Here is a 23,924-nt window from a genome sequence, read left to right as displayed (position 1 = left end):
CCTCCCACCAAGTACACATAGTAGGATTACTGACTCACTCCCACCCCTCCTGTCACACATTTAGGTGTTCTTTCAGTTTGAGGCTAGATGGTCACTGTTGTGAACATCTCTTGGTGCTAAAGTGACTTCTTTGCAAAGGTGACAATGGCCACAGATGAATCTCTTTCTTGCCCCTCCTATTTGGAGCTCTCCTCTCCCGTCTCTGGGCTTCTGGTTGGGACATCTCCGAGCTCCTCCCTGCTCCAGCCCAGTAGCACTGCTCCCCACGCCCCCCAACCCATTCCGGGGGGAGTCTCCATGTGGTGACTCCATGGCTCCCAGACAAAAGGCAGCTAGCCCTGCGACAAACACAAGTCACTGCACTAGGCACCGAGGGGTGTTCAAAGAGGACCTGGGTTCTGTCTTAAAGACCTGATGTTCTCTGTGCTTAGTAAGCAGTAACCTGCCAAACTGGGGAGGGTAAGTCGGGGTTGGGAGTACAGGGGGGTGCAGTGTGGAAAGAGCCTACAATCCAAAGGCCGGGTTTGCGCGCCCCCTAAAGGTCAGTGTGGGAAGTGCTGTGATGCCCCCAGCTCTGGGCCCTTCTGAGCTGTCCCATCTGCTCTTGCCCCAGCCTGCTAAACAACTACATGATCTGGAACCTAGTGCGGAAGACAAGTTCCTTCCTTGATCAGCGCTTTCAGGACGCCGACGAGAAATTCATGGAAGTCATGTACGGGACCAAGAAGGTGAGCCTGTTATTGTGTTTTCCCATTCACCTGCTGAGCGCCTGCCGTGTGCCAGGCCCTGGGTGGGAGGCTCATGCGACCTCTATGTCCCCCGGAGCCGTGGAACTTGTGAGGGGGGTGGAGGATAGGGAGAGAATGGTGAGGGCCTCTGAAGGGGTCCCCTCAGATGTCCCAGGGCACACAGGACTGGATCTAAGCTAGTTGGAGATGGACAGAAGCTTCTAGAAGGAGATGATTACACTGGGTCTTAATGGGTGAAGAGGAGTCTTAGAGAGGTGCCTGGCTGGCTCATTGGGAAGAGCATGCATCTCAGAGTCATGAGTTACGAGCCCCAAGTTGGATGTAGAGATTACTTAAATTAAAAAAAAAAAAAAAAATCTTAGAGATTTAGCTTCTTTACAGCAAAAGGTGGTTTCTTTTCTCTCTCTCCCCAACCCCTTCTCAGTGACGTTGATAACAAACATTTTCCTGTAACTCATGTGATGTTCACATCCCTGTGAGCTGGATGGGATCAGCATCCCTGTTTTATACAGGGGACCCCCAGGAATACTGCCCCTTCCCCACAAACACAGAACACTTGGTATAGCCCCTGGTTCATGGTAAGAGTGCACACGTGTTCCCTGCTCTTGTCCTCCCAGCCGGCCAGGTGGTCTCCACCCTCCTTCCAGTGCCCCCACCATGACCCCTGGCGGTCCATTCTTCCAGAGGTTCCAGGGCTCCAGGACCCTCACTCCCTCTCTTGGGACCCCACTCCAGATAGGAAGGTCCCAGGCCATTTCTTCTCTTTCCCCAAGAAGGTGGCTGTCCCCCTCTCATTCGTGCAGCTGACAGGACAAGAATCCTGTGTGGGGACACGGGACAAGTGAGGTGGGGTCTGGGTGCCCCCCAGGGCCCGCGTCCACTGCCAGAGATCCTCAGATGTGCTGATGGGACACACCAAGTCAGGGCCCCAGGCAGGTCCCCAGCCTGATACACCCTGCCCCTGCGTCCCTTCCTGGAGTCCAGTGGAGCAGACAGAGCCAGATAAGTGCTGGCAGAGAAGGACAGGATATGGGCTCCTGCCTCTGGTCCTGGAGTCTATCCTGCGAAAGGTTCTCTTTTTCTCTCCCGTTAGCATGTACATGCACCTGTGGCAGGAAGGGGACTGAGGGAGAGGGTGGCTGGGCATAAGAGAGGCTTCTGAGGGTACCACAGGGCCAAAGCCACGAGAGCCACCTGGCACTGAAGAGAAGGGCCAGGGGAGGGCCTGCCTTCCTGCTCCACCTGCACCTACCGTGGGCGGGGCCTGGGTGAGCCCTGGGTCACAGGTGTGACAAGGCGTGACTCTGTCCCCTGGAGCACAGGGCCTCCCAGGGGACTTTATAGGGGAGGAGTGTGAGCAGGACCTGGATGGGCATCACAGAGACACCTGTGTGCGGGGAGTGCGCCTGCCTCGTTGCTTCCCACCCGGGTGCAGAGGAGCGAAGAGGCTCCGGGCAGTGAAGGGTTTCCCAGGTCACCCAGCGAGGAGGCAGCCAAGCTCAAGTTCAGCTCTGGATGGCCATGACTACTCAGCACTTTCAGCCACTCACTAGTGATGATGATGATGATGATGATGATGAAAGATATTATTGTTAGATGTTTGCCCGTTATAGGCATTATGTCACCAAGTTCCTATAACAGCTCTATGTAAGGAGCTGTTATCACCAGCCCATTTTATAGATGAAGAAACTGAGGCTCTCTGAAGGGAAGGGACTTGTTCAAAGTCGCACAGCTCGTAAGTAGGGAGTGTGTTCTCAGTCCCAGCACATCGGATTCGGCAGCCCACACTGAGTCCTGCCCCACTCAGCTTCGCCTCTGCAGGAGCCAGAAGTTAAAATTGCGCCTCCTGGTGGTTGTGGGGGGGCGGGGTCAGGGAAGCGGCCATGGGGAGTCGTTTAGTAGGTGTGGAGGTTCAGGTTAGCAAGAGATTGTTTGCACACCAGGATGAATATACCTGACACCACCAATAGTTAGAATGGTAAATCTCAGGTCTCTCTTTTCCTATGATAGATAGGGCAGGCGAGCAAGCGAGGGAGCTTTCCTGGGCCAGGCTCCGGGTGCAGCCATCTGCTCCAACCAGTGCGATGCTCCCAGCTGGCAGGGAGGCTTTGGCAGAAGCAAGGGCATTGGAAGACCCTAGAGGTGGGATATTGTGTACTTGAGTCACTACGTGCCCCGTGCGTGGTGGAAGGAAACAGCACGGAACTTTGGATCAGAAGGCCTGTGTTTGCAATGTTCTTCCAGCCTTAGACCAATCCCTTCCCTGGAGCAGAGGGCTCAGTGTTCCCAAGTTTCCAAAGGAGTAACCAGTCCCTAGCCTGCTGACCATGGAGTACACGAAGGGATCCCCAAAAGTCCGTCCCAAAGGCAGAGCTCTCCAAGCCATGTTCTTTATCCACACACGGGCGCACAGGGGCGCCTGCCTCCTGGGGCTGTCATGCAGATTACCTGGGTTAGGGCCTGCGCCCGGCAGACACTCAGCAAGCACAATCTACTGTGGCTGCCACCGCTGCTGTTATTACGTATCTGTCGCTCCCACTGGGTGCCCTGGGTGTTTCCATTGAGCCCCTCACAGGCCAGGCCCAGGGCCAGTTTGTCTCTCAGTTCCAAACACCTAACACAATCCAGGTGCAGAACTCTCCAGAAGGCGCTGGCCATGTGAACAAACGGACAAATGAACGAATGAGTGAGTGAGTGAGTGGGCTTATGCAAATGCTCTCTTGAGAAGGCGGTGACACTCGGCCTCTGACTCAGCCATCAGGGCCTGGGGCTCCCACAGGGCCATGAGTTCAAGGTCACCCTGTCCTGACCTCCTGCATGGGTAGCTCTGCCAGATGTGGGTGGGTTGTGCGGAGGGGAGGACATCTAAACGGACACATGGGTGGGAAAGCTTAGAAGAACTTGGGCCACTAAACTTAGGGAAAGCTGAGATGTCCTTTTCTTCCCTTCTTTCGTGGAGGAAATTTCTCCCGCTGATGTGTCATCTGCATACTGTAAAGTGCGCAGGATACACCAAGTGCACAGTTTAGCGCACAAAGGAAATGTGTTCCCTCAGACAAAGGAAACCAACACCCCACTCCAAACAGAGACACTCCTGTCTCCCAATCATCCCTTCACCACAGAGAAGCAGAAGGTCCACCGTGGGTGTGGCCGGGCGGGGGCCGGGCTGTGCTCCGGGAACTCTCCGAGTCTGGCTTCTCTGCTAATGGCTGTGAATTTCAACCATGTTGCGATTATCAGTAGTTCAGTCTTTCTTGTTGCCAAGTAGCGTGCTGTTGTATAAAAATACCACATTTTGTTTCTCCAGCCACCTGTTGGTGGTTTTCAGTTGGAAAACTTCTGAATCAGGCGCCCTGAACCTGGTGGATTCTACCACCTGTTCTTTGGGGTCAGGAGGCCCTATGGGGGATTTAGGGATGTGGGGGGCAGGGCCACCTCTGGTGGTCACAGAGGGCGGGCGAGCCAGCGGGATGGGAACCCGCGTGGGTGTGCTTCCCGGAGCCCAGCTCCATGAGGCTGCAGCCTGCAGGGCGCCCACGTCCAGCTCCACAGTGGTCGGGGGCAGGCTGGCGAGCTTGTGGGCGAGACCCCGGGTGACCACGACATCCACGCCCTGCAGCACTGGGACCTCCCTCAGCAAGGCCTTCAATGGGGTTGGGTCCTGGCCTTCTGGGAAGGGTTTCCTGGTGCACAAGGGTAGACAAGGTAACTTCTCAAGTCTTTGCCACCAGTATCCTCTACTTCCCCCAGGGGCCAGGGCGAAGTGGGGGCAGGTCAGAGTCCCACCGCTCACACACACACACACATACACACACCAGTGACTGCCACTTGCTGAGTGTCTGTCTGCATCCTCGTCTGGCAAGGCCCACAGCCCTGCCTTCCAGGTTCATATCCATGGCTCTGGAAGATTCCATTCCTGATGTCTTGCGCAGAGCCTGGCGTTCAGGAAATAGTAGATGGTGGCGATAAGCAGTGTTCAGTGGCCTCTTAGTCCAGTGTCTAAAATAACTTCCACCGTGTCCAAAAAGTCTCCCTGAGGTTCTGGAAGGAAGCACGGGCCCCAGCTGTTGCTGCTTCCCCCCAGATGGACAGGGGTTGGGGAGAAGGACGGGGCCAGTAACCTCTCTCCCTTGTGCTTCCAGACCTGTCTTCCTCGGTGGAAGTTCTGCGTGAGTGACACAGAGAACAACTTGGGCTTCGCCCTGGGCCCCATGTTTGTCAAAGCGACCTTTGCCGAGGACAGCAAGAACATAGTGAGTACCTCCCTGGGGGCTGGTGCACCTGCACTCGCCTCTCGTGAACTTGGCAGCCCAGGCTCCAGTCTGCTCTGGACCTTTCCTGCTCCAGGCCAGGGCTCTGGCCTTCACTCAAAGGTCCTGCCTGTTTTCTAATGACTGCTGTGAGCTGCTGTGCTGCGTGGGGCGCTTGATCTACATTATCACGAACCTTGCGAGCCCCTCCCAACGTCTCCACCTCCACCCCCACGGGGAACAATGGGCCCAGCAACATCCTATTGGCAGAGCAGCTCTGACCTAACGGGTGACATCTTCTTTACCCCAGGGGGTAACCCCATGTCCGGACCCCTTGAGGAGCATCATGGCTAGGTGCACAACGACAGCCAGGTCATTCAGATCCTGGGTCCATCATCTCCTGGTTGGGTGATCTGAAACCCTTTTCTTCCTTCATGGCTAACTTGGAAGCGGGGCTCTCCATCTTGTAGCAGGACAGGAAATGAAATGCTACACATGGGCACCTGGGTGGCTCAGTCGGTGAAACATCTGCCTTCGGCTCAGGTCATGATCCTGGGGTCCTGGGATCAAGCCCCGAATCGGGATCCCCACTCGGCGGAAGCCTGCTTCTCCCTCTCCCTCTGCCTGCCGCTCCCCTTGATTGGACGCATTCTTTCTCTCTATGTCATATAAATAAATTAAATATAATTTTTTAATGCTACACACAAAGAAAGCCCAACAGAAAACAAGGGCTCGGTAAATGGTAGCTATTATATATATATATTTTTTTACAGTTTTTATTACTTACTTTAATTACATAGCTATTATCTGCAGTTGAATGTTAGCAAACAGAGACTTTCCTTACGAGACTGGCCTGTCAGTGGCTGATAAAGAGTCTTTGTCTAGTTCTGTCAGCTGTCAGCCCCTCTGCTCTTTCTGCTGAGCGACTTCCTTCCTCTGCTCTAGAATCTTTGGGCTCCAAGTCTGACTTTGACGTTATTGTCCTCGAGAACAGCTGTTCATCTCCAGCCTGAAACTGCTTGTCAGAACTCAGGTTCTCTAGATTTTAAAGCCCATTCCATCAAAAAGGGATCCTATGGTCTAGTAAGTCTGAAAAGGCTACAAAAATTTTACGCTTTCTAAAACAATCGAAATTCACGTCATACACTAAAGGCTCTGAAAAGTCCTGCAGAGGAGAGACTTTTCCAACTTTCCCAAAGCTTGTCCTGAGCATCTGTGGCGTGGATGCCCGGTTTATGGAAGTCCAGTCTTACCTTGGAGGACATTAGTGTTCTGGGCACTGAGGAGCCTGAGGCTTTGAGCTGATTCCCGAGTTTAGACTCTGGCCTCCTTCCACATGGTGTACCCATTCAGTGCCCAGACCTCACTGGTCAGCTTCTGTCTCCTCAGGCCAGTGAGATAATCCTAGAGATCAAGAAGGCATTTGAGGAAAGCCTGAGCACCCTGAAGTGGATGGACGAAGATACTCGGAGATCAGCCAAGGAAAAGGTGAGGCTGGCCCGGTGCCAGAAAGGGTAGCTGAGGCTTTCCACTTAGAGGCCGCGGCCACAGATGGAGGGGGGTGCATGAAGGGAGACTGGTCACATGTGGGAAGCATAGCATGGAAGCTGTCCTGCCTTTGGGGGTGAATATTCCAGCAGGATCGAGGAATAGCCTTGAATACACGATTGCATTAATGACAACATAAAAATAAACTGTGTTGAGTGTGTGAGGGCCAAATGCAGGGAGATGTGACATGTCTAATGGAGAACGAAGGATCTGATACAGTCCAGCGAGTGGCAGCCAGCAAAGGCTTCCCTCTGGGGAAGCAGAGAGCCAAAGGGTAAGTAGAAGTCAGGCCAGAGAGGGATCTTTCCAGGAAGAGAGGCAGAAGCCGCGAGGGTGGGGGACTGGCCATTTCCTTTTGGCCCAGAGCCTGAGCCCAGCCAGGCCTGCTGGGCACTCAGTGTACTCTGTATCTCTCCTGTCCAGGCAGATGCAATCTACAACATGATAGGCTACCCCAACTTTATCATGGACCCCAAGGAGCTCGACAAAGTGTTCAATGACGTGAGTGGCTCCCACCCTGCCCCCTTGTGTTCCCAAATGTCCCTGAGGTCCCCACGTGGGGAAGAGCAGAGACAGGCTGGGATGTGAGAGGTACCTCCTCGACTGTCAGGGCGTCTCAGGATGCAGCAGTGTGGGGTATGGGGATGGATCAGGCACGAGGGAGCTGTTCTGTGCCCCTTCTCTCCTGGGCCCTCTTGAGGCCTCTGCCTCCCTGGGGCCACTGTCAGTGCCCAGCAGTCTGGACCAAATGGTGCCATGTGTGCCCTGCTAGACACTCCAGCTAATGGAGGTCCTTTAGAAGGGACAGACAGAATTGAGGTCCCTGAAACAGCAGGAGGTGGAATGAGTAGAGCCCCTCAGGTCACCTCTTCCTGGCCCCCCAGATTGCCTCCTGTCCCCAAGGTCTTCCCCCACCTTCCCAGAGAAACCTGGACCTCATTTGGACATTGAAATGCTAATGGGAAAAAGGGAGCGTCAATCCCAAATGCACGTTTAGGCTTAATTGAAGCAACAAGGATACTTGATATATTCCTGGTGGTTAGAACTTTCAGCAGGTTATCCCCGTAAAGGGATTGTGCTTCTGCCCAGAAGGATAGTCTTCTATTTTCTTGTGACTGAAGTGTGTGAAATTCAGGCATTTTTGCAATTATAATAACCTCTTGTCAAGGCTCTATTTAAAACCCAAGAATATTAAAATTACTTCTGAGAATATGGGAGTGACTCATTCCACAGCCTTTTTCCTTGAGAATAATTTAAGATGCTCCGGAGCATCACGACACGAGACCCGAAGGCTCCTGGGGACAGCCCAGGCACAGCCCACAGGATCACAGTCCTGTCCCCAGGGGCCCAGTGTTTTACCAGAGCCCTGACAGAAAGCCAGAAAGCCCTGGAGCAGATCTGAGGGAGAACCTTGCCCCGAAAAGAGCTGAAAAACTGGGCCCTGCTGAGGAAAGCGTGTGATGATGCATGTCCCCTGCCATTTCAGAGATAGACCCACGCTTGATCTGTGTGCTATCCATTGTGGCAGCTACTAGCCACTACTATTCAATTAGTTGAAATCTAAATTAATTTAAAGTGAATTGAAAAGTCACACCAGCCACATTCGAAATACTCAGTAGCTATGTGTGGCCAGTGTCGGCCATACTGGGTCACACAGGTGTAGAACACACCTGTCTTCGCAGAACATTCTGTTGGACAGCACTGGGAAGATTCGATGTCTAAGCCCCAGGCCCTACTGCATCCCCGTGACACTGCTGGGTGCTGAGCAGCCCCGTGAAGCTGCTGGTGTGTCCTCAAGTAGGAGAGGACACCAGGCCCCAGCGAGGTCAGAGCCAAGTGAGAACCCAAGCCCGTAGTCCTGAGCCCTCCATTCCGGCCTCTGATCTGTGGACCAGTCCCTTAACCTCATGGAGTTTCAGCTTCCTTAGTGTTAGAAGAAGGGGTTTGCATGTGGGGAGCCAAGGGGCTGCCAGCCTGGGCACACTCTCATCTCGTGACTCTTGTTTCCTCTTGTCCAGTACACGGCCGTCCCGGACCTCTATTTTGAGAACGCCATGCGGTTTTTTAACTTCTCCTGGAGGGTCACTGCCGACCAGCTGAGGAAAGCTCCCAACAGAGACCAGTGAGTCCCCGGGGCCTTGCTGGGAGGGCACTGGCTCCTGGGACACGGGCAGCTCTGGGCCGAGCGTGCCTTTGTCACACACACCAGATGCCAGACAGAGCTGTCGTGAGTGCCATCTGACGAGTGGGTACCATTGCCTTCCGGCTCCTCAGATGAAGAAACCAGGGACCGAGGAGATGTGCCCAGCCAGGAGCTGGGAGTGGCCCAGGTCCACATGCCCCTGACGCCCCTCTGGTGGCCAGAGTGGCTTAGCCTCACCTGCTTCAGAGTTGGGAGCCTTTGGCTCCTTCACTGCAGATAAGACGGGAGGAGTGTGTAACAGTGAAGTGTGAGCGGGAGTGTCTGGCCCAGGGGAGGCCCTCAGCTAGCGAGGATCCCAAATGGGCCCCCGGTAGCTGGGATTTCCAAACCATACTGCACATCAGGACCCTCTGGAGAGGGTTTTTTGTTTGTTTGTTTTTAAGATTTATTTATTTGGGAGAGAGAACAAGTGGGAGGGGCAGAGGGAGAAGGAGAAAGAATCTCAGGCACTGCACAGAGCACAGAGCACAGAGCCCGAGAGGGGGCTCGATCCCACCACCCTGAGATCTCGACCCAAGCCAAAACCGGAAGTGGGAGGCTCAACCCACTAGGCCACCCTGGCACCCCCTGGGGGAAGTTTTTTTAAATATAGCTTCTTCCTGGATCTCAAAGCTTCTTAAAAATAATCTGGAATGAGATTTCTGTCATTTTTTTGGGCAGTATCCTCAGAAAACTCATACGTTGTCACCCCAGCTCTAGCTCTCAAAATAGGCTCCCTCCACGCCTAAAACGTTTTGCAGAATAAATCTTACCAAAAGGTGGAGGCAAGAATTCTCTTTGCTTCTGGCGCCGCCTCGTGGCCAATGGAGGTTTGAACATCTCCTCTTAAGATTCCTGTTTCCTGGGTGACTCAGTGGGTTGAGGCCTCTGCCAGGGTCCTGGGATCGAGCCCCACATTGGACTCTCTGCTCAGCGGGAAGCCTGCTTCCCCCTCTCTCTCTGCCTGCCTCTCTGCCTACTTGTGATCTCTCTCTGTCAAATAAATAAATAAAATCTTTTTAGAAAACCAAAAAGATTCCTATTTCCTACAGAGGAACTCCTTCCCCTAAATGCACCAGAGGACTTTTTTTTAATCTCCAGAATATGGCACAGGTACTGCCAGAACATTCTGAGTTTATCAGTCTTTTAATGTAGCTTAAAATTTTGCATATAAACTCTGCCTCCTGGGGCTGCCCAGGTGGCTCTGTCGGTTAGGCATCTGCCTTTGGCTCTGGTCATGATCTTGGGGGTCCTGAGATTGATCCCCAGGTCATCTCAGTGTCCTGGGATGGAGGCCCACATCCACAGCAGGCTCCCTGCCCACCAGGGAGTCTGCTTTTCTCTTATCCTCTGCCCTTCCCCCCTGCTCATGATCTTTCTCTCTCTAATAAATAAAAAATATTTTTAAAAAAATAAATTCTGCCTCCTGCCGATTAATGTATGGAGCCATGATTATTTAAATATAAATATGATGTTTTTGATTTCTATCTTCCCATGGCTTCAGTACCCCACAACGCATCTCTTTGAGGCTCACCTGGGGGAGACAAAGTGACTGTCTAAGCTCTTAGAGAAAATGTCTTTTCTGTTTCACTCCACTCATCACTGGCCTTCCCCTTCATACCAGAAAAATTATCGAGTGGACAAATGTTTCTACCATCAGGGTCCCTTCTATACTCTTTTTTTTTAATAAGTTTTATTTATGTATGTCATCTCTGCATCCAACGTGGGGCTTGAACTCACAACCCCGTGGATCGCATGCTCTTCTGACTGAGCCTGCCAGGCACCCCCTTCTACACTCTTGAAAAATTATTGGACCCCAAAGAGTCTCTATGTGTATGGAGGTTAAATTAATTTAATGTAAATTTTATGAAAAATGACTTTTTTTAAAAAAGCCTTTTAGTGAAAAAAGCATCACTTGACTATTTGCATGTTTCTTTACTATCTGGCTTAATAGAAGACAGCTGGATTCTCATATCTGCCTCTGTGTTTAATCTATTGCAATATATTGTTTTGAAATAGATAAGGAAAATCTGGGGGCTCCTGTGTGGCTCAATCGGTTAAGCATCTGACTTTTGATTTCGGTTCAGGTCTCCAGCTCGAGCCCCTCATCAGGCTCCACGCTAGGTGTGCAACCTGCTTAAGATTCTCTCTCAGGGATGTGTGGGTGGCTCAGTCGGTTAAGCATCCAACTCTTGATTTCGGCTCAGGTTGTGATCTCAGGGTCGAGGGACTGAGCCCCCTGTTGGGCTCCGTGCTCAGCGGGCAGTCCCCTTGAGATTCTCTCTCTCCATCAGCCCCTCTCCATGCTCACACGCACTCAATCTTTCTCTTTGTCTAAAATAATAAATCTTGGGGCGCCTGGGTAGCTCAGTGGATTAAAGCCTCTGTCTTCGGCTCAGGTCATGATCCCAGGGTCCTGGGATCGAGCCCTGCATCGGGCTCTCTGCGCGGCAGGGAGCCTGCTTCCCTTCCTTTCTCTCTGCCTGCCTTTCTGCCTACTTGTGATATCTGTCAAATGAATAAAATAAAATATTTAAAGAATTAAAATAAAAAATTAAAATTAAAATAAAAAAATAATAAATCTTTTAAAAAAAGATTCCCTCTTCCTTTCCCTCTGCCCCTCCCCACCAGAGAAAATCTAGTCTCATGCAGATATGAAGTTGGGAAAGGGAGAGATGCTTTAGTAGCCTTTTCTGTTACTTGTGCACATCCTTCATTGATAACTACACCAAAACTCAGCAAGTAGTGATTTTTTTTTAAGATTTTATTTATTTATTTGACACAGAGCGAGTGAGAGAGAGATCACAAGTAGGCAGAGAGGCAGGCAGAGAGAGAGGAGAAGCAGGTTCCCTGCTGAGCAGAGAGCGTGATGCAGGGCTCGATCCTAGGACCCTGAGATCATAACCTGAGCCGAAGGCAGAGGCCTTAACCCACTGAGCCACCCAGGTACCCCATAAGTAGTGATTTCTTAATGGTCAGTTGCACCATGGAGTCTGAACGCATAGCCATGAACTCTTCCTGCTCTGTCGCACCGAAGTCCGTCAGTCTGTCTTGCACCTTGAATGGGTCTTTTATTCAGCCATGATTTGGAACATTATACATTGTCATTTGGGACAAGGCTTGCTGACTTTTATATACTTCTGGAGAGTGGCACTTTCATTATACCATATCCAAGAAAATCCACCTTTGTTCTTACCGCTGCTGACCTCCTGAGAGACGTCTTTAGCAACTGATGAATTATTGAACTCCACATCTGAAACAAATGTTGTACTATATGTTGGCTCATTGAATTTAAATTAAAAAAAAAAAAAGAGGGGCGCCTGGGTGGCTCAGTGAGTTAGGCCACTGCCTGCGGCTCGGGTCATGATTTCAGGGTCCTGGGATTGAGTCCCGGATGGGGGTGGGGGGCTCCTAGCTCCATGGGGAGTTTGCTTCTCCTGCTGACCTCTCTCCTCTCATGCTCTCTCTCTCTCTCTCTCTGTCAAATAAATAAACAAAATCTTTTAAAAAAGAAAGAAAGAAAAGTCTTTCAGTGTCTGGAAGCTCTCTAGTTTATGGTGACCAATACAAGTTCTTGTAATTAATTTTACTAATTCATTTATAAATTAATTAATTAATTTTCCTTAAAACTTAAGTTTTTTTAGTTTTTAAAATTTTTTTAAAGATTTTATTTATATATGTGAGAAAGACAGAGAAAGCACAAACAGGGGGAGGGACAGAGGGAGAAGGAGAAGCAGGCTTCCCACTGAGCAGGGAGCCCAAAGCTGGGGCTCCATCCCAGGACCCTGAGTTCATTACCTGAGCCAAAGTCAGACATTTAACTGACTGAGTCACCCAAGTGCCTGTAATTTTCAAACTTCTTTTAAAAATTTTTTATTCTTATTTTTTTAAGTAAATTCTGTGCCCAGTGTGGGCTTGAACTCACAACCCAGAGACCAAGACTCGCATGCTCCACGAACTGAGCCAGTCAGATGTCCCCAAAGTTTTTTTAAACCTTGAATTTTTATCACTGACAACAGATGACATCAGTGGTTACTCTTGAGGTGATAAGCTCACTTCATTTTCAAGATGTCTGCCGGCTGCCAGACATCTGCCGCGCACCCTCACCAGCACCAACGGGGTCCCATGAGAAAAACACAAGCACTTATGCAGACTTCCCATCTGGTCGCACCGACTATCGAGACACTTCTACTCAAGGATCTAGATTTAATGACATTAAGTAATCGTGGGGCGCCTGGCTGGCTCCGTCAGTGGAGAACATGACTCTTGATCTTGGGATCATGAGTTCGAGCCCCATGTTGGGTGTGGAGATGACTTAAATAAATAAAAGTTAAAAGAACATGAAGTACTTGTGCTGCTTCATCAGCGATGTTCCTCAGTGAGATGGGCTTGTTTTTCCTGGTGAGGAAGGCAGGGACCAGCAGAACAACTGGGGCCGCCACCTTGATTCATACACGGGCTCTGGGAGCTCCACCGCCATTGCTTTTCCACTGTCAGGGCAAACGTCACCACGGTGGAAAAGATACCTCATGTCTTAGTATTATTATAGAAGATAATAAGATCGTTTTGGCCTCACGGACCCCCTGAAAGGGACTTGGGGGCCCTGTCCAGGTGCCCACAGTCCACACTTTGAGAACCGCTTGCAGCAGTGGCCCTTACGTTACATAACGGTCCATTTGGCTGTCCATAAGTGCCTTGCTGTTCCACTTTATGGACCTTGGATTCAGCGGATCCCTTTCTTTGCAGACACGTGGGTGTTCTCTGGTATTCCCCCCAAAACACCACTGCTAAAGATGTCCTTGTCCTTCCGTGCCTTGGGCCTGGGGTTCAGGCCCTTGCCACCTGCCGGATGGGCGGACCCCACCTGCCTCCCCACCAGCCGGGCCTGGGGTTCACGCGTGTTTGCCTGCAGGTGGAGCATGACCCCGCCCATGGTGAACGCCTACTACTCGCCCACCAAGAATGAGATCGTGTTTCCTGCCGGGATCCTGCAGGCGCCCTTCTACACCCGCTCCTCGCCCAAGTAGGATGCTTGTGGTGCTCCCACCCCGTCCCCCTCCCCCGCCCCTCCGTGGACACCCAGCCCAGCCCCGGGGCCCGCAGCTAACCACATGAGCCAGCTGGTCTCCCTGAGGGCTTTTTGTCCCACTAGCCCAGGGAGCTTGGGATGCTCAGAGATGTTGCAGAGAGAACCACATCCTCACTCCCCGCGCTTCCCTCTGGGGTCTCCAGAGCCCAGAAGCCCCTGCGCAGCTTGGGAGCTTGGGGGCTTGCCGTGAAGTCGGGTGCCCTATCTAGGGGCATGCCCCTCTAGCAGTGTTTTAGGGTCGTCGCAGCTGGGGATGGGTGGAAAGTGTGAGAAAGTGTGGGTTTGAATCCCGGGACTGCTCTTCGCTGACTTCACGACACTTGGACAAAGTGACTGAACTGTTCGCAGCGCCGTTTGCTTATCTCTACAGTGGGTCACTGATGCCAAGCTCTTTTGAGGGGACCAAGAGGACAGTGAAGTTCGGTGGAGTGTCTTGCACAGTGCTTGGCCTCCAGGGTGTACAGGCCGACCACAGCCCATTTGCCCAGCCTCTGATTAGCCTCCAGGGTCTGGCTGGAGGCTCAGGTTGCGGCCACATCCCCATAGAGCCCCCGGGACCCTGCTGTCTCCAGACCCCAGAAGTGATGTCCCCTTGTGGGATCATCCTCACCTTTGTGTTCTCCTCCCCAGGGCCTTAAACTTCGGTGGCATTGGTGTTGTCGTGGGCCATGAGCTGACTCATGCTTTCGATGATCAAGGTACTGCTTCCCGGGGTCCCCTTCAGACGGGGCATGTTAGCTCCTGGCCCCACGGCGTCTGCTTTGCTCTCGTCACTTCCAGAGGTCTGGGGACAGATGGATTTGGCTTCAGTCCTGGCCCTGCCTCTGCCCACTGAAGTCCCAGGACAAGTCCTGTCCTTTCTCCAGGCCTCCTCATCCTTGTCTGTAAAATGGGCACGATGAGTGCAGCCTCGTGCTGATTGTGGGACTGTGTTAGACACACAGGGTTCCTGGACGGTGTCCCATACTCAGGTGTGGGTGTCAGTCGTCGGCAGGGAGCTCACATTACTTCGGCACTCCAGAGACTTCTCTGGGCCACCTGCCGTCAGAGGAGTTGAAGTCATTCGCCTCCTCACCAGAACATTCAGAATCCTCATTCCCTCCACCTTGGGGGGACTCCAAGGCCAAGAAGGAGGAGACGGGACCGTAGAGGCCATGGCTTGTCCTGTGAGCCCAGTGTGGCTGACTCCGTTTGCCCCTTCCTGGGTTCAGGGTCCAGAGGCCCTCAGCCGGCCTTGACAATGAATCCAGCTCCACCAAAACCATGAACGGGCTGACCCTTTGCCTGCGTGACATTCATCCATCCTCTCTCCCCCACCCACCCCCCAGCTGCGCGGCTCATCCTCCCAGCCCCTCTGGCATCCAGACCGGCATCATCTCCCTGGTGCAGCTGGGTGCTGCTACATAGATGGGGGGGGGGGGGGGGCGGCGAGGGGGATGGGTAAGTGACTTTGCTTCTCACCAAGAGGAGAGGTGCAGTGAGCCCGGCCTCCTCCTCACCCTCTCCCCCTTGGCCTGACGCTTCCCTCGGAACCCACAGGACGAGAGTATGACAAGGACGGGAACCTTCGGCCCTGGTGGAAGAACTCGTCCGTGGAGGCTTTCAAGCAGCAGACGGAGTGCATGGTGGAGCAGTACGGCAACTACAGCGTGAACGGGGAGCCGGTGAACGGCCGGCACACGCTGGGGGAGAACATCGCCGACAATGGGGGGCTCAAGGCAGCCTATCGGGTAAGAGCACACGCCCCGGCCCGGGCCTGGGCCTGCGCAGTGGCCTGCTCGGGAAAGGGCTTTACGGACAAGCTGGGACCAGCTGCAGTGGCTACGGGACCTGTTTGCTCATCTGCGAAACGGGGGGTAGTGGGGACCGACGGAGAGGTCTGCAGAAGTCCCTCGCATGGAGCGTGGCACGCAGAGGGTTTTCCAGGCTTGAGTCCAGCCCGACAGACAGAGGAAAGGGCTTAGGCTGGAGTCCTCTGACGACCAGCGGGTTCCTACCTTGGCAGGGATGGGCATCACTGAATCAGGCAGCAGTGGGCCCGGGAGGGGAGGGCTAGGGAGGGAAGGGACACTGGTCATGGAGCCAGTTCTGAGTTCTAGTCCTGGTGCTGGAGAAGGTCACTTAGCCTCCTTGAGCCGCAGCGAGCTTGGCTGTGAACACCCACTCCCTGTGTCCCTGGGCTGTCAGAAGGATGACACACAACTTGGGCACAGAGCTGGGGCAAGGGGGACACTCAGAAAGGTTAGCTGAGTTGGAAGGGAGAGAGAACGGAGCCCACAAGAGGAGAAGGCGGTGTCCATCTGAGCAAGACAGAGGCGCCTCCTTGCTGTGACAGGAAGAGCTTGGAAGTGCCATTGGTTGAGGCCTTCTTACGTGCCAGGCTCTGCTCTGTACCCCATAACTTTACCGTTAGGTATTACAGCCCCCATTTGGCAGGTGAGGAAACTGAGGCCAGAAACACTGGGTCACCTGCCTGAAGCCATGAGTCGGTGAAACTGCACTGTGAACCTTCTAGCAACCACGGACTCTCTCGGGCAGTGGAGACTTTGTGCCAAAACAGACAGGGGTCCTGCTCTCACCAGCTCAGTTTGCATGGCGCTGAGGAAAGCCAGTACATACCCAGACAAATAAGGGAGATCATTTCAGGTACTGACAGGATGAAGAATATAAAGTAAGGCAAGGTAATACAGAACAAGAAGGTGGGGAGGTCAGTGTAGGCCTTCTGGAGGGGATAACGTTTGAATTGAAACCTGAGGAGGAAGAGGAGGCAGGGCAAGCTGGTCTTCCTGGCTTTGACCTGGCCAGACTGTGTCCACCTCCACTTGCTATTCTTGGGCAGGGGTGAAGTGGAAGGAGGAGAGGTCGGAGGAGGGGCTGGGGCCAGAGCTCACCGGGCCTGCGTCGGCTGATCAAGGAACTTGGGTTTTGTTCTGTACAGTGGGAGCTGCCACAGGATTTTCAATAGAAGAATGATATGATCTGATTTATCCTTTAAATCCAGGGTCAGGGGGCGCCTGGGTCGCTCAGTGGGTTAAAGCCTCTGCTTTCGGCTCAGGTCATGATCCCAGGGTCCTGGGATCGAGCCCCGCATTGGGCTCTCTGCTCCCCAGGAAGCCTGCTTCCTCCTCTCTCTGCCTGCCTCTCTGCCTACTTGTGATCTCTGTCTGTCAAATAAATTAAAAAATAATAATAATAATAATAAATAAATAAAAAATAAATCCAGGGTCAGCAGGGGCGCCTGGCTGGCTCAGTGGGGAAGAACGTGCAACTCTTCATCTTGGAGTCGTGAGTTCCAGCCCCACATGGGGTGTAGAGATTACTTAAATAAGTAAAACTTCAAAAACAAAAAAAACAAAAAAACAAAACCCAACACTCTGCAAACCGACAGACACCCTGTGGGCCAAATCCAGCCTTTAGCCTGGTTTTGTAAATAAAAATGTACGGGGACCCCGCCAGGCCCACTGGGCTCCGTGCTCTCCACCACTGTGTTCCCACTACAGGGCCAGCACAGAGGAGTTGCTCCGAGACTGCTTGGCCTTCAACGCTGGTAATATTTACTCTCTGGCCCTTCGAGGGAAGGTCTGCCAACTCCGGCTTTACAAGGATGACTTAAGATGTTGTGTCGGAGGGAACTGGAATTGAACCAGCTCGAGTCAAGGAGTCTAGTTAGCAAGCTGTTGTGAGATTGTCCAGGCAAGAGAAGGGTTGAAGCCACGGCAGGGGTGAGAAGTGGCCGGATTTAGGTGGTTTGGATAATTGGACGAGAAGCTCAGGGCGCCCGGCTGGCTCAATTGGAAGAGTGTGAGGCTCTTGATCTCCAGGTCATGAGTTCGAGCCCTGTGTTGAGTGTAGAGATTACTTAAAAATAAAATCTTTAAAAAAAAAAAAAAAAGAGGGGCGCCTGGGTGGCTCAGTGCATTAAGCCTCTGCCTTCGGCTTGGGTCATGATCTCAGGGTCCTGGGATCGAGCCTCACATCAGGCTCTCTGCTTGGCCGGGAGCCTGCTCCCCCCGCCCCTCTCTCTGCCTGCCTCTCTGCCTACTTGTGATCTCTGTCTGTCAAATAAATAAATAAAATCTTAAAAAAAAAGAAAGAAAAGGAAAGAAAGAGAAGCTCAAAGAAAAACTCTAGGGTCAGGGCCAGAGGAATTAAGAGGTTGGTTGTGCCATTTACCGTGGTCAGAAAGCGTGTGCATGGGTGTGTGTGTGCGTGCCCAGTGTAACCCCTTGTTCTGTCTGTGCCGTATTAAGTCTGGATGCATCTTGGAAGTCCAGCTGAAGCCGTGAATGTACAGAGTAGGCACCTGAGAGCCGTGGCCATGCAGATGGTGTTTAAAGCTCTTCGGAGTGAGTGCTGGTGAAGAAGGTCCCTCTTCCAGGCCAAGGGGGGCCCAGACTCACCCAAACGAGTCCCTGCCGCAACAGGGTTGAGCTTCTGAGACCTCCCACACTGCGCCCCTGTTGCTGCCCTGTTTGCTCCTGTGTCGTGGGAGCCCCTGAGCTTTGTTTTCTCTGCTCCCAGGCCTACCAGAACTGGGTGAAGAAGAATGGGGCTGAGCAGACGCTGCCTACCCTGGGCCTCACAAATAACCAGCTCTTCTTCCTGGGCTTTGCGCAGGTGAGTTCATTGTAGAGCATATGCCAAGCTCAGGCATGTTTCTGCCGTCTTACTGTTCCAGGAGCTCTGAGAGCCAAAGGGCAAGTTCCCCTCAATTGAGAACCTTCTAGCTCATTGGACTGTCCGTAGGGCATCTACTCTGTACGAAGGCGAGCTTCCTGCCGATAGAGAAATCCGATTAAGGGCCATGGAGACCGTGAAAAGTTTCCTGTGTCAGGTAGATGAGAGGCCAAGTGAGTGCTAAGGGCCCTCTGGTTCAGGGGTTCTAGAAATTTCCTAAACTCGAGATGCTCCAGGATGTCCCTTGAATTGGCATTCATGTGTCGTCTTCTGTTAGTGCCCAGAGCCACCAGGCCATTAGACAGTTTTTGTTCTGCCCAGGAAGTGAGTGACCTGGACTCAGTTCAAGGTTTTCAGACTGGTTTGGGGGCAGAACCCTTTATTCTCAGGAAACCTAATGCAGAAGCCCCCGACAGACAGAGGTGACCACAGTAGGGGATGCTGGGATGGGGGACATACCAGCCCACAGTCTCTTCCCTACCCACCAAGTCCCCCGCGGGACTCCCAAGGGTCTCAGAACCAGGTGGGGGCTCCTTTCCCTGCTGTCCTGGATGGGGGCGATCTGGTGGTCTGAGGGCCCCACGGTGACCCAGCTTCTCTCTTGTCGCCTCGTAAAGGTCTGGTGCTCTGTCCGCACGCCCGAGAGCTCCCACGAAGGCCTCATCACCGATCCTCACAGCCCCTCCCGCTTCCGGGTCATTGGCTCCGTCTCTAACTCCAGGGAGTTCTCAGAACACTTCCACTGCCCGCCCGGCTCCCCCATGAACCCTCAGCACAAGTGTGAGGTCTGGTGAGGGTGAACGCACCGCGAGCCAGGACCGACGATGGGCCCCAGGTGGAGCCCGGCAGGCCTCCTTGTCGTCCAGCGTCTGGGGTGTCGCCCCGCCCCCTGGCTGCCCAGGGGCCCCCTACCCCGCACTGGAGGGTTTCCAGCCGGAACTGAGCCTCTGATGCGGGTTCTCAACACAATCCGAGATTTGATCCCCTGTGAAGACCCTGTCATCCTAGGCACACGCGTCAGTTCTCACAGGCATTTGGGTGTCAGGCTGGTGGCTTACCGGGCCTGGGCCCTGCACCGACTCGGGCGGTGGGACACAGCGCCCCCTGCCCACATCCAGCGTCAGAAACACCACAAATACCACTGTGTCAAATGCTTTAAAGATATATTTTTGGGGAAACTATTTTTTAAACATGTGGAATACACTGGAAATCTTCAGGGAAATAATGCATTTAAAACACTTTTTTTTTTTTAAGGAAAGGATTGGTATATTTATTATATTCTGTTTTTCTAAATAACCTGTGGATAAGGGAAGCCCACTGATTGACCCCTTCCTTCCTCACTCGCTGTGGGGTCGGCTGGGGCAGCCATCCCCCCCCCACTGAGCATGTCCCCAAGTAGTGAGCTGCCCCCGTTCTCGGCGTTTGCAATTTCAGCCTCTGTCAGCTGGTTTTGCGGTCACAGGGCATAAAGAGAGGAGGTGTGGAGGCCAGGAAGGGGCAGAGGCCAGCTCCCAGACACTGCCCCTCACAGCTGGCCTGCCTCTGTCCCCGGAGTCCAACAGTGGGAACCCCAACAAGGACGGTCTGATCCCCAAAGTCGCAGCACGAAATTGATGGCTGCGGCAGGGTGAGGCCAGCTTGTGGCCTTCAAACCCAGCCCCGGGGCACCCAAAACCCTGGACCTGGAGGGCAGGAGCCCTGAGAGACCTAGCCCTCCGTCAGATGCGCTCTGCTGTGCCGTAGTTGGCCTCTTTCTATCCCTCTCCTGGTCACTCCCTGTGTGGTGTGTACCCAGCAACCCTTCCTTCTCAGCAACTCCGGGGTCTGCCTTGCGGACCCTCTTCCCCAGGGCAAGAAGAAAAGGGAAGACCACTCCCCTGCCCTACAGGGCCCGGATCCTCCCTCTGGGCTCCGTCCTGCACCCCTGGCCTGGATTTGGCTCCCAGGACCACAGCCGGGCCCGCCTGCCCGCCCTCCATCTTCAGTGCCTTAGCTGAGGCTGCAGCCCAGGCTCCACGCCAAGGAGACAGCCGTCCGCCAGGTGCCCCTTTGCCTCCTCAGTGAAGCCTTCAAGTGTCCTAACTGTAACACAAGGCCGTACCCCTCCTCCCGCTGTCCACAGAGCGGCCTCACACGGCAGCCCGGGAGCTCTAGCCTGCAGGTCTGGGGCACCAAGGTCAGGAATCTGACGAACCCTTGAACTTGCCCTGAGCCCCATCCCCCCCCCCCTCAGCCTCTTCAGTTGGATCAAGACAATACTTGTAGCTAGACGGACTCCTCACTTGGAGGTGTTTTCAGCCAAGGAAGACTGTGAGGGAAAGGCTCCCCCAACACGGTCAGTCCAGCCTGTGGTGTCAGGAACCAGGAATGGCGTCCCTCTCCGAGGCCGCGGTTCAGGAGCTCCGTCTGGGGGAAGCAGGCCCCTGTGGCTGAGGCCAGAGCAGCCAGTCGTCTCCCGGCTCCCACGGTCTGGCCGTGCTCCCTCACGGCACTCGCCTCGGCCCGGCAACCAGAATCCTCCCTGCCTAAGACGACCAGCCACATCCGTGTCAGAACTGAGGCAGGATGGGCTCCAGATGAGGCCCCCGGTCCTCACCAGGCCTGGTAGCTCTTCAGAAGGAAGGAAGGACAGGAGCCAGAGGAGAAGCCAGCGTCAGGGGCTGGTGCACGCACCCCACCACACAGAGGTAGGCTTCCCCAGCCCTCTGCGCCCCCTTCCATCCTGCCTTCCCCATGGAACTCCCAGTCCTCAAGGCACCACAGCCTGGAGCCTCCGCACCAGAAGCAAGTGTCCCAGGCTGAGGGCTCAGCCGGAGGGAGTGCCCTAGGAACGACAGGGGGCCAGGGTAGAGGAGGGCTCAGGCCCAACAGAGATGGAGGCAAAGTGACCTGCCCCCACTGTCCCTACTCCTCCAGAGCTTAAAAAAGGCCAAGGGCATGGGCAGCTGTCCTCCGAAAGACGCCCACCCCCCTCAGGCCCAGGGAGCCATAGGGCTGGCTTCTCTGCGGTTCCACGGAAGTGCGCTTTGGAGCTGGGAATCTCTGTTTGTATTATTATGTTCTGTGCTACTGTAGTTTTGGTGTGGCACTATCGTAACACAAATAAAATATTGTACCAAGTGGTGTGCGACTGTGTGTGTCCTCCCGGGGCCAGTGTGCGTCCTGTGTGGCTATGGGGGCTTGGGGAGCCCTGGCCAACACAGAGCACCCATCCTTGCCCATCAGCGGGGCTCACTGCTCCTCCTCCTCAGCTCCCCATTGCAGAGGCCTTGGACCCTGACAGATGCCGGAAGGTGATTCAGGGCCTGTGCCCATCGGGCCATTCCTCCTCCATCGGTATGATCACCCGAGCACTACCTTCTGGGGAGAATGAAGCGTGCCAGCTCCCAGCGTCCAGGGAGCATCCTGGTAAAAGACATTTTTCCATGATCTTGGAGCCAAGGTGTCAGCAGCAAGGGGTGGCCGGGCCTCCGATGCTTGGCAGGGCCAACAGGAGTATTCCTGTTGATTTCCAGGTGAATTCAAAGAGGTTCAAGGAAAAGTGTCTGATGTGCACTCATGCCTCCCCTTGGGTTTTGCATATATTCATCCTTCTGCCTAGAATGCTCTTCTCCAACTTCTCTACCTGATAAACTCCTACCCGTCCTTCCATGCCCAGCATAGCATCACCTCTCCTAGGAAGCCCTTCCTGACCTCCAGATTGGGGCCATCACACAGGCTTCCCTCTCCTACCAGAGTACACTAGTGCCAGGCTACCGTAACGAAGTGCCACGAACGTGGTGACTCACACAACAAAAATTTATTGTCTCACAGTTCTGGACGCTAGAGTCCAAGATCAAGGTGTCGACCAAGTTGATTCCTTCTGAAGGATGTGAGGAAGAATCTATTCCAGGCATCTTGCCTAGCTTCAGGCGGTCCACTGGCCATCTTTGACGCTCCTTGGCTTGTAGAAGCATCACCGGTCTCTGCTTTCATCTTCACATGGTGTTCTCCCCATGTGCGTATCCGGTATGTGTCCGAAGTCCCCTCCTTTTTATAAGGACACCAGTCATATTGGATCAGGGCCCACCCTGATGACCTCATTTTAACTAATGACATCTGCAGTGATCCTTTAAGGTCATACTCTGAGGAGCTGGGCGTTACGACTTCAACATATGAATTTGAAGGGACATAATTCAACCTGTGATGCAGAGGCTCCAGTTCTCTAGGCTGTGAAAGTGCCTGTACCATCTCTAGCAGCCCAGGGCCTGGCACAGACCAGCCACAGCGCAGGCTCAGTGACTGTTGGATAAGTAGGTGGGTGGGTAGACAAATGGATGGGTGGTTGGATGGGTGGATGGATGGATGGATAGAGGAATGGGTAGATGGATGGTTGGATGGATGGATGGTTGGATGGATGATGGTGGATGGGTGAGTAGATGGATAGGTTGGTAGATAGACAGGTAAATGGAAGAATGGGTGGGTCAGTGATGAATGGAGCGATGGCTGAATGGACAGTTAGCCATAAGTAATGCATCATCAAGCGAGCCATCCCAAAACACACCAATGCCAGAGAGAATGAGCCCAGTGGGCTGGGGTAACCAGGGAAAACTTCCTTGAGGACAGAGATTCCAGCTGATCCTTGACAGAAGGGGGGAGAATCAGGGTTCCTACTCTGAACTGGACAGAGTGATGACCTGAGCAAGCACCTATTCAAGGGATAAAACTCCTCACCCTCCCTTGCTTTAAAAGGAGTAAATCATTTCTCAGTTTCTCCAGCTATAAAATGGACACTTATCTCTGTCTTCTCTTTGTTGTGATCCACAATGTCTGGGGAGATAGGAGGATGCTCGGGACAGTGGTGCTCTTTGAACCCCTCAGAACCTTCACCCTGGGTGTGGGCATGAGCTCATAGCCCGGCACTTCTCACCTGATCAACTCAACCTCACCCCCTCCAACCAGCTGGCCCTCGGGCGAGCAGCCTGTTCAAAGATCACATCACTCCCCTTCCCCAGCTCCCCACTGCACTTATCTGCCCTAGGACCTGGACTCTGCCCGAACTGCCCCCACGAGGTCCCCCCCCCTTGCCACCTTGAGCCTTCTTTTTGCACTTTACACAGTCCGTGTCCTTCCCTGCCTTCAGACTGGAATGTCCTCCACACACCCTCGCCAAAGGATGAATGAGTGACTACATGGAATTTTTTCTTAAAGTTCCCATACACTGGGGCGCCTGGGTGGCTCAGTGGGTTAAAGCCTCTGCCTTCGGTTCAGGTCATGATCTCAGGGTCCTGGGATCGAGCCCTGCATCGGGCTCTCTGCTCAGTGGGGAGCCTGCTCTCCCCACCACACCTGTCTCTGCCTACTTGTGATCTCTGTCAAATAAATAACTAAAATCTTTAAAAAGAAAAAAAAAGTTCCCACACACTGTGTGCCTCCTGCTGATCAGACTG

The 23,924-nt window shown here is 53.4% G+C and overlaps 1 protein-coding gene across 6 annotated transcripts in view; it reads left to right on the top strand.

Moving 5' to 3' along the window:
• The window catches only part of ECE1 (endothelin converting enzyme 1), a 115,056-nt gene extending 93,438 nt beyond the window's left edge, over positions 1 to 21,618 (top strand). For all 6 annotated transcript variants that reach the window (XM_059138406.1, XM_059138408.1, XM_059138404.1 and 3 more), the window contains 10 exons: positions 614 to 728; positions 4,892 to 5,002; positions 6,389 to 6,487; positions 6,971 to 7,048; positions 8,566 to 8,669; positions 13,642 to 13,752; positions 14,449 to 14,516; positions 15,358 to 15,548; positions 18,340 to 18,435; positions 19,113 to 21,618. In XM_059138406.1, the coding sequence (XP_058994389.1) occupies positions 614 to 728; positions 4,892 to 5,002; positions 6,389 to 6,487; positions 6,971 to 7,048; positions 8,566 to 8,669; positions 13,642 to 13,752; positions 14,449 to 14,516; positions 15,358 to 15,548; positions 18,340 to 18,435; positions 19,113 to 19,289 (1,150 nt within the window). In that variant the 3' untranslated portion in view covers positions 19,290 to 21,618. The remainder of the gene's footprint in view (positions 1 to 613; positions 729 to 4,891; positions 5,003 to 6,388; positions 6,488 to 6,970; positions 7,049 to 8,565; positions 8,670 to 13,641; positions 13,753 to 14,448; positions 14,517 to 15,357; positions 15,549 to 18,339; positions 18,436 to 19,112) is intronic.
• Positions 21,619 to 23,924: the final 2,306 nt, after the last annotated feature.

The sequence above is a fragment of the Mustela lutreola genome, chromosome 10 (assembly GCF_030435805.1).
Source record: "Mustela lutreola isolate mMusLut2 chromosome 10, mMusLut2.pri, whole genome shotgun sequence".
NCBI classification, from domain to species: domain Eukaryota; kingdom Metazoa; phylum Chordata; class Mammalia; order Carnivora; family Mustelidae; genus Mustela; species Mustela lutreola.
The sequence above is the reverse complement of the archived record's forward strand: the minus strand, read 5'-3'. Positions and strand labels throughout refer to the sequence as shown.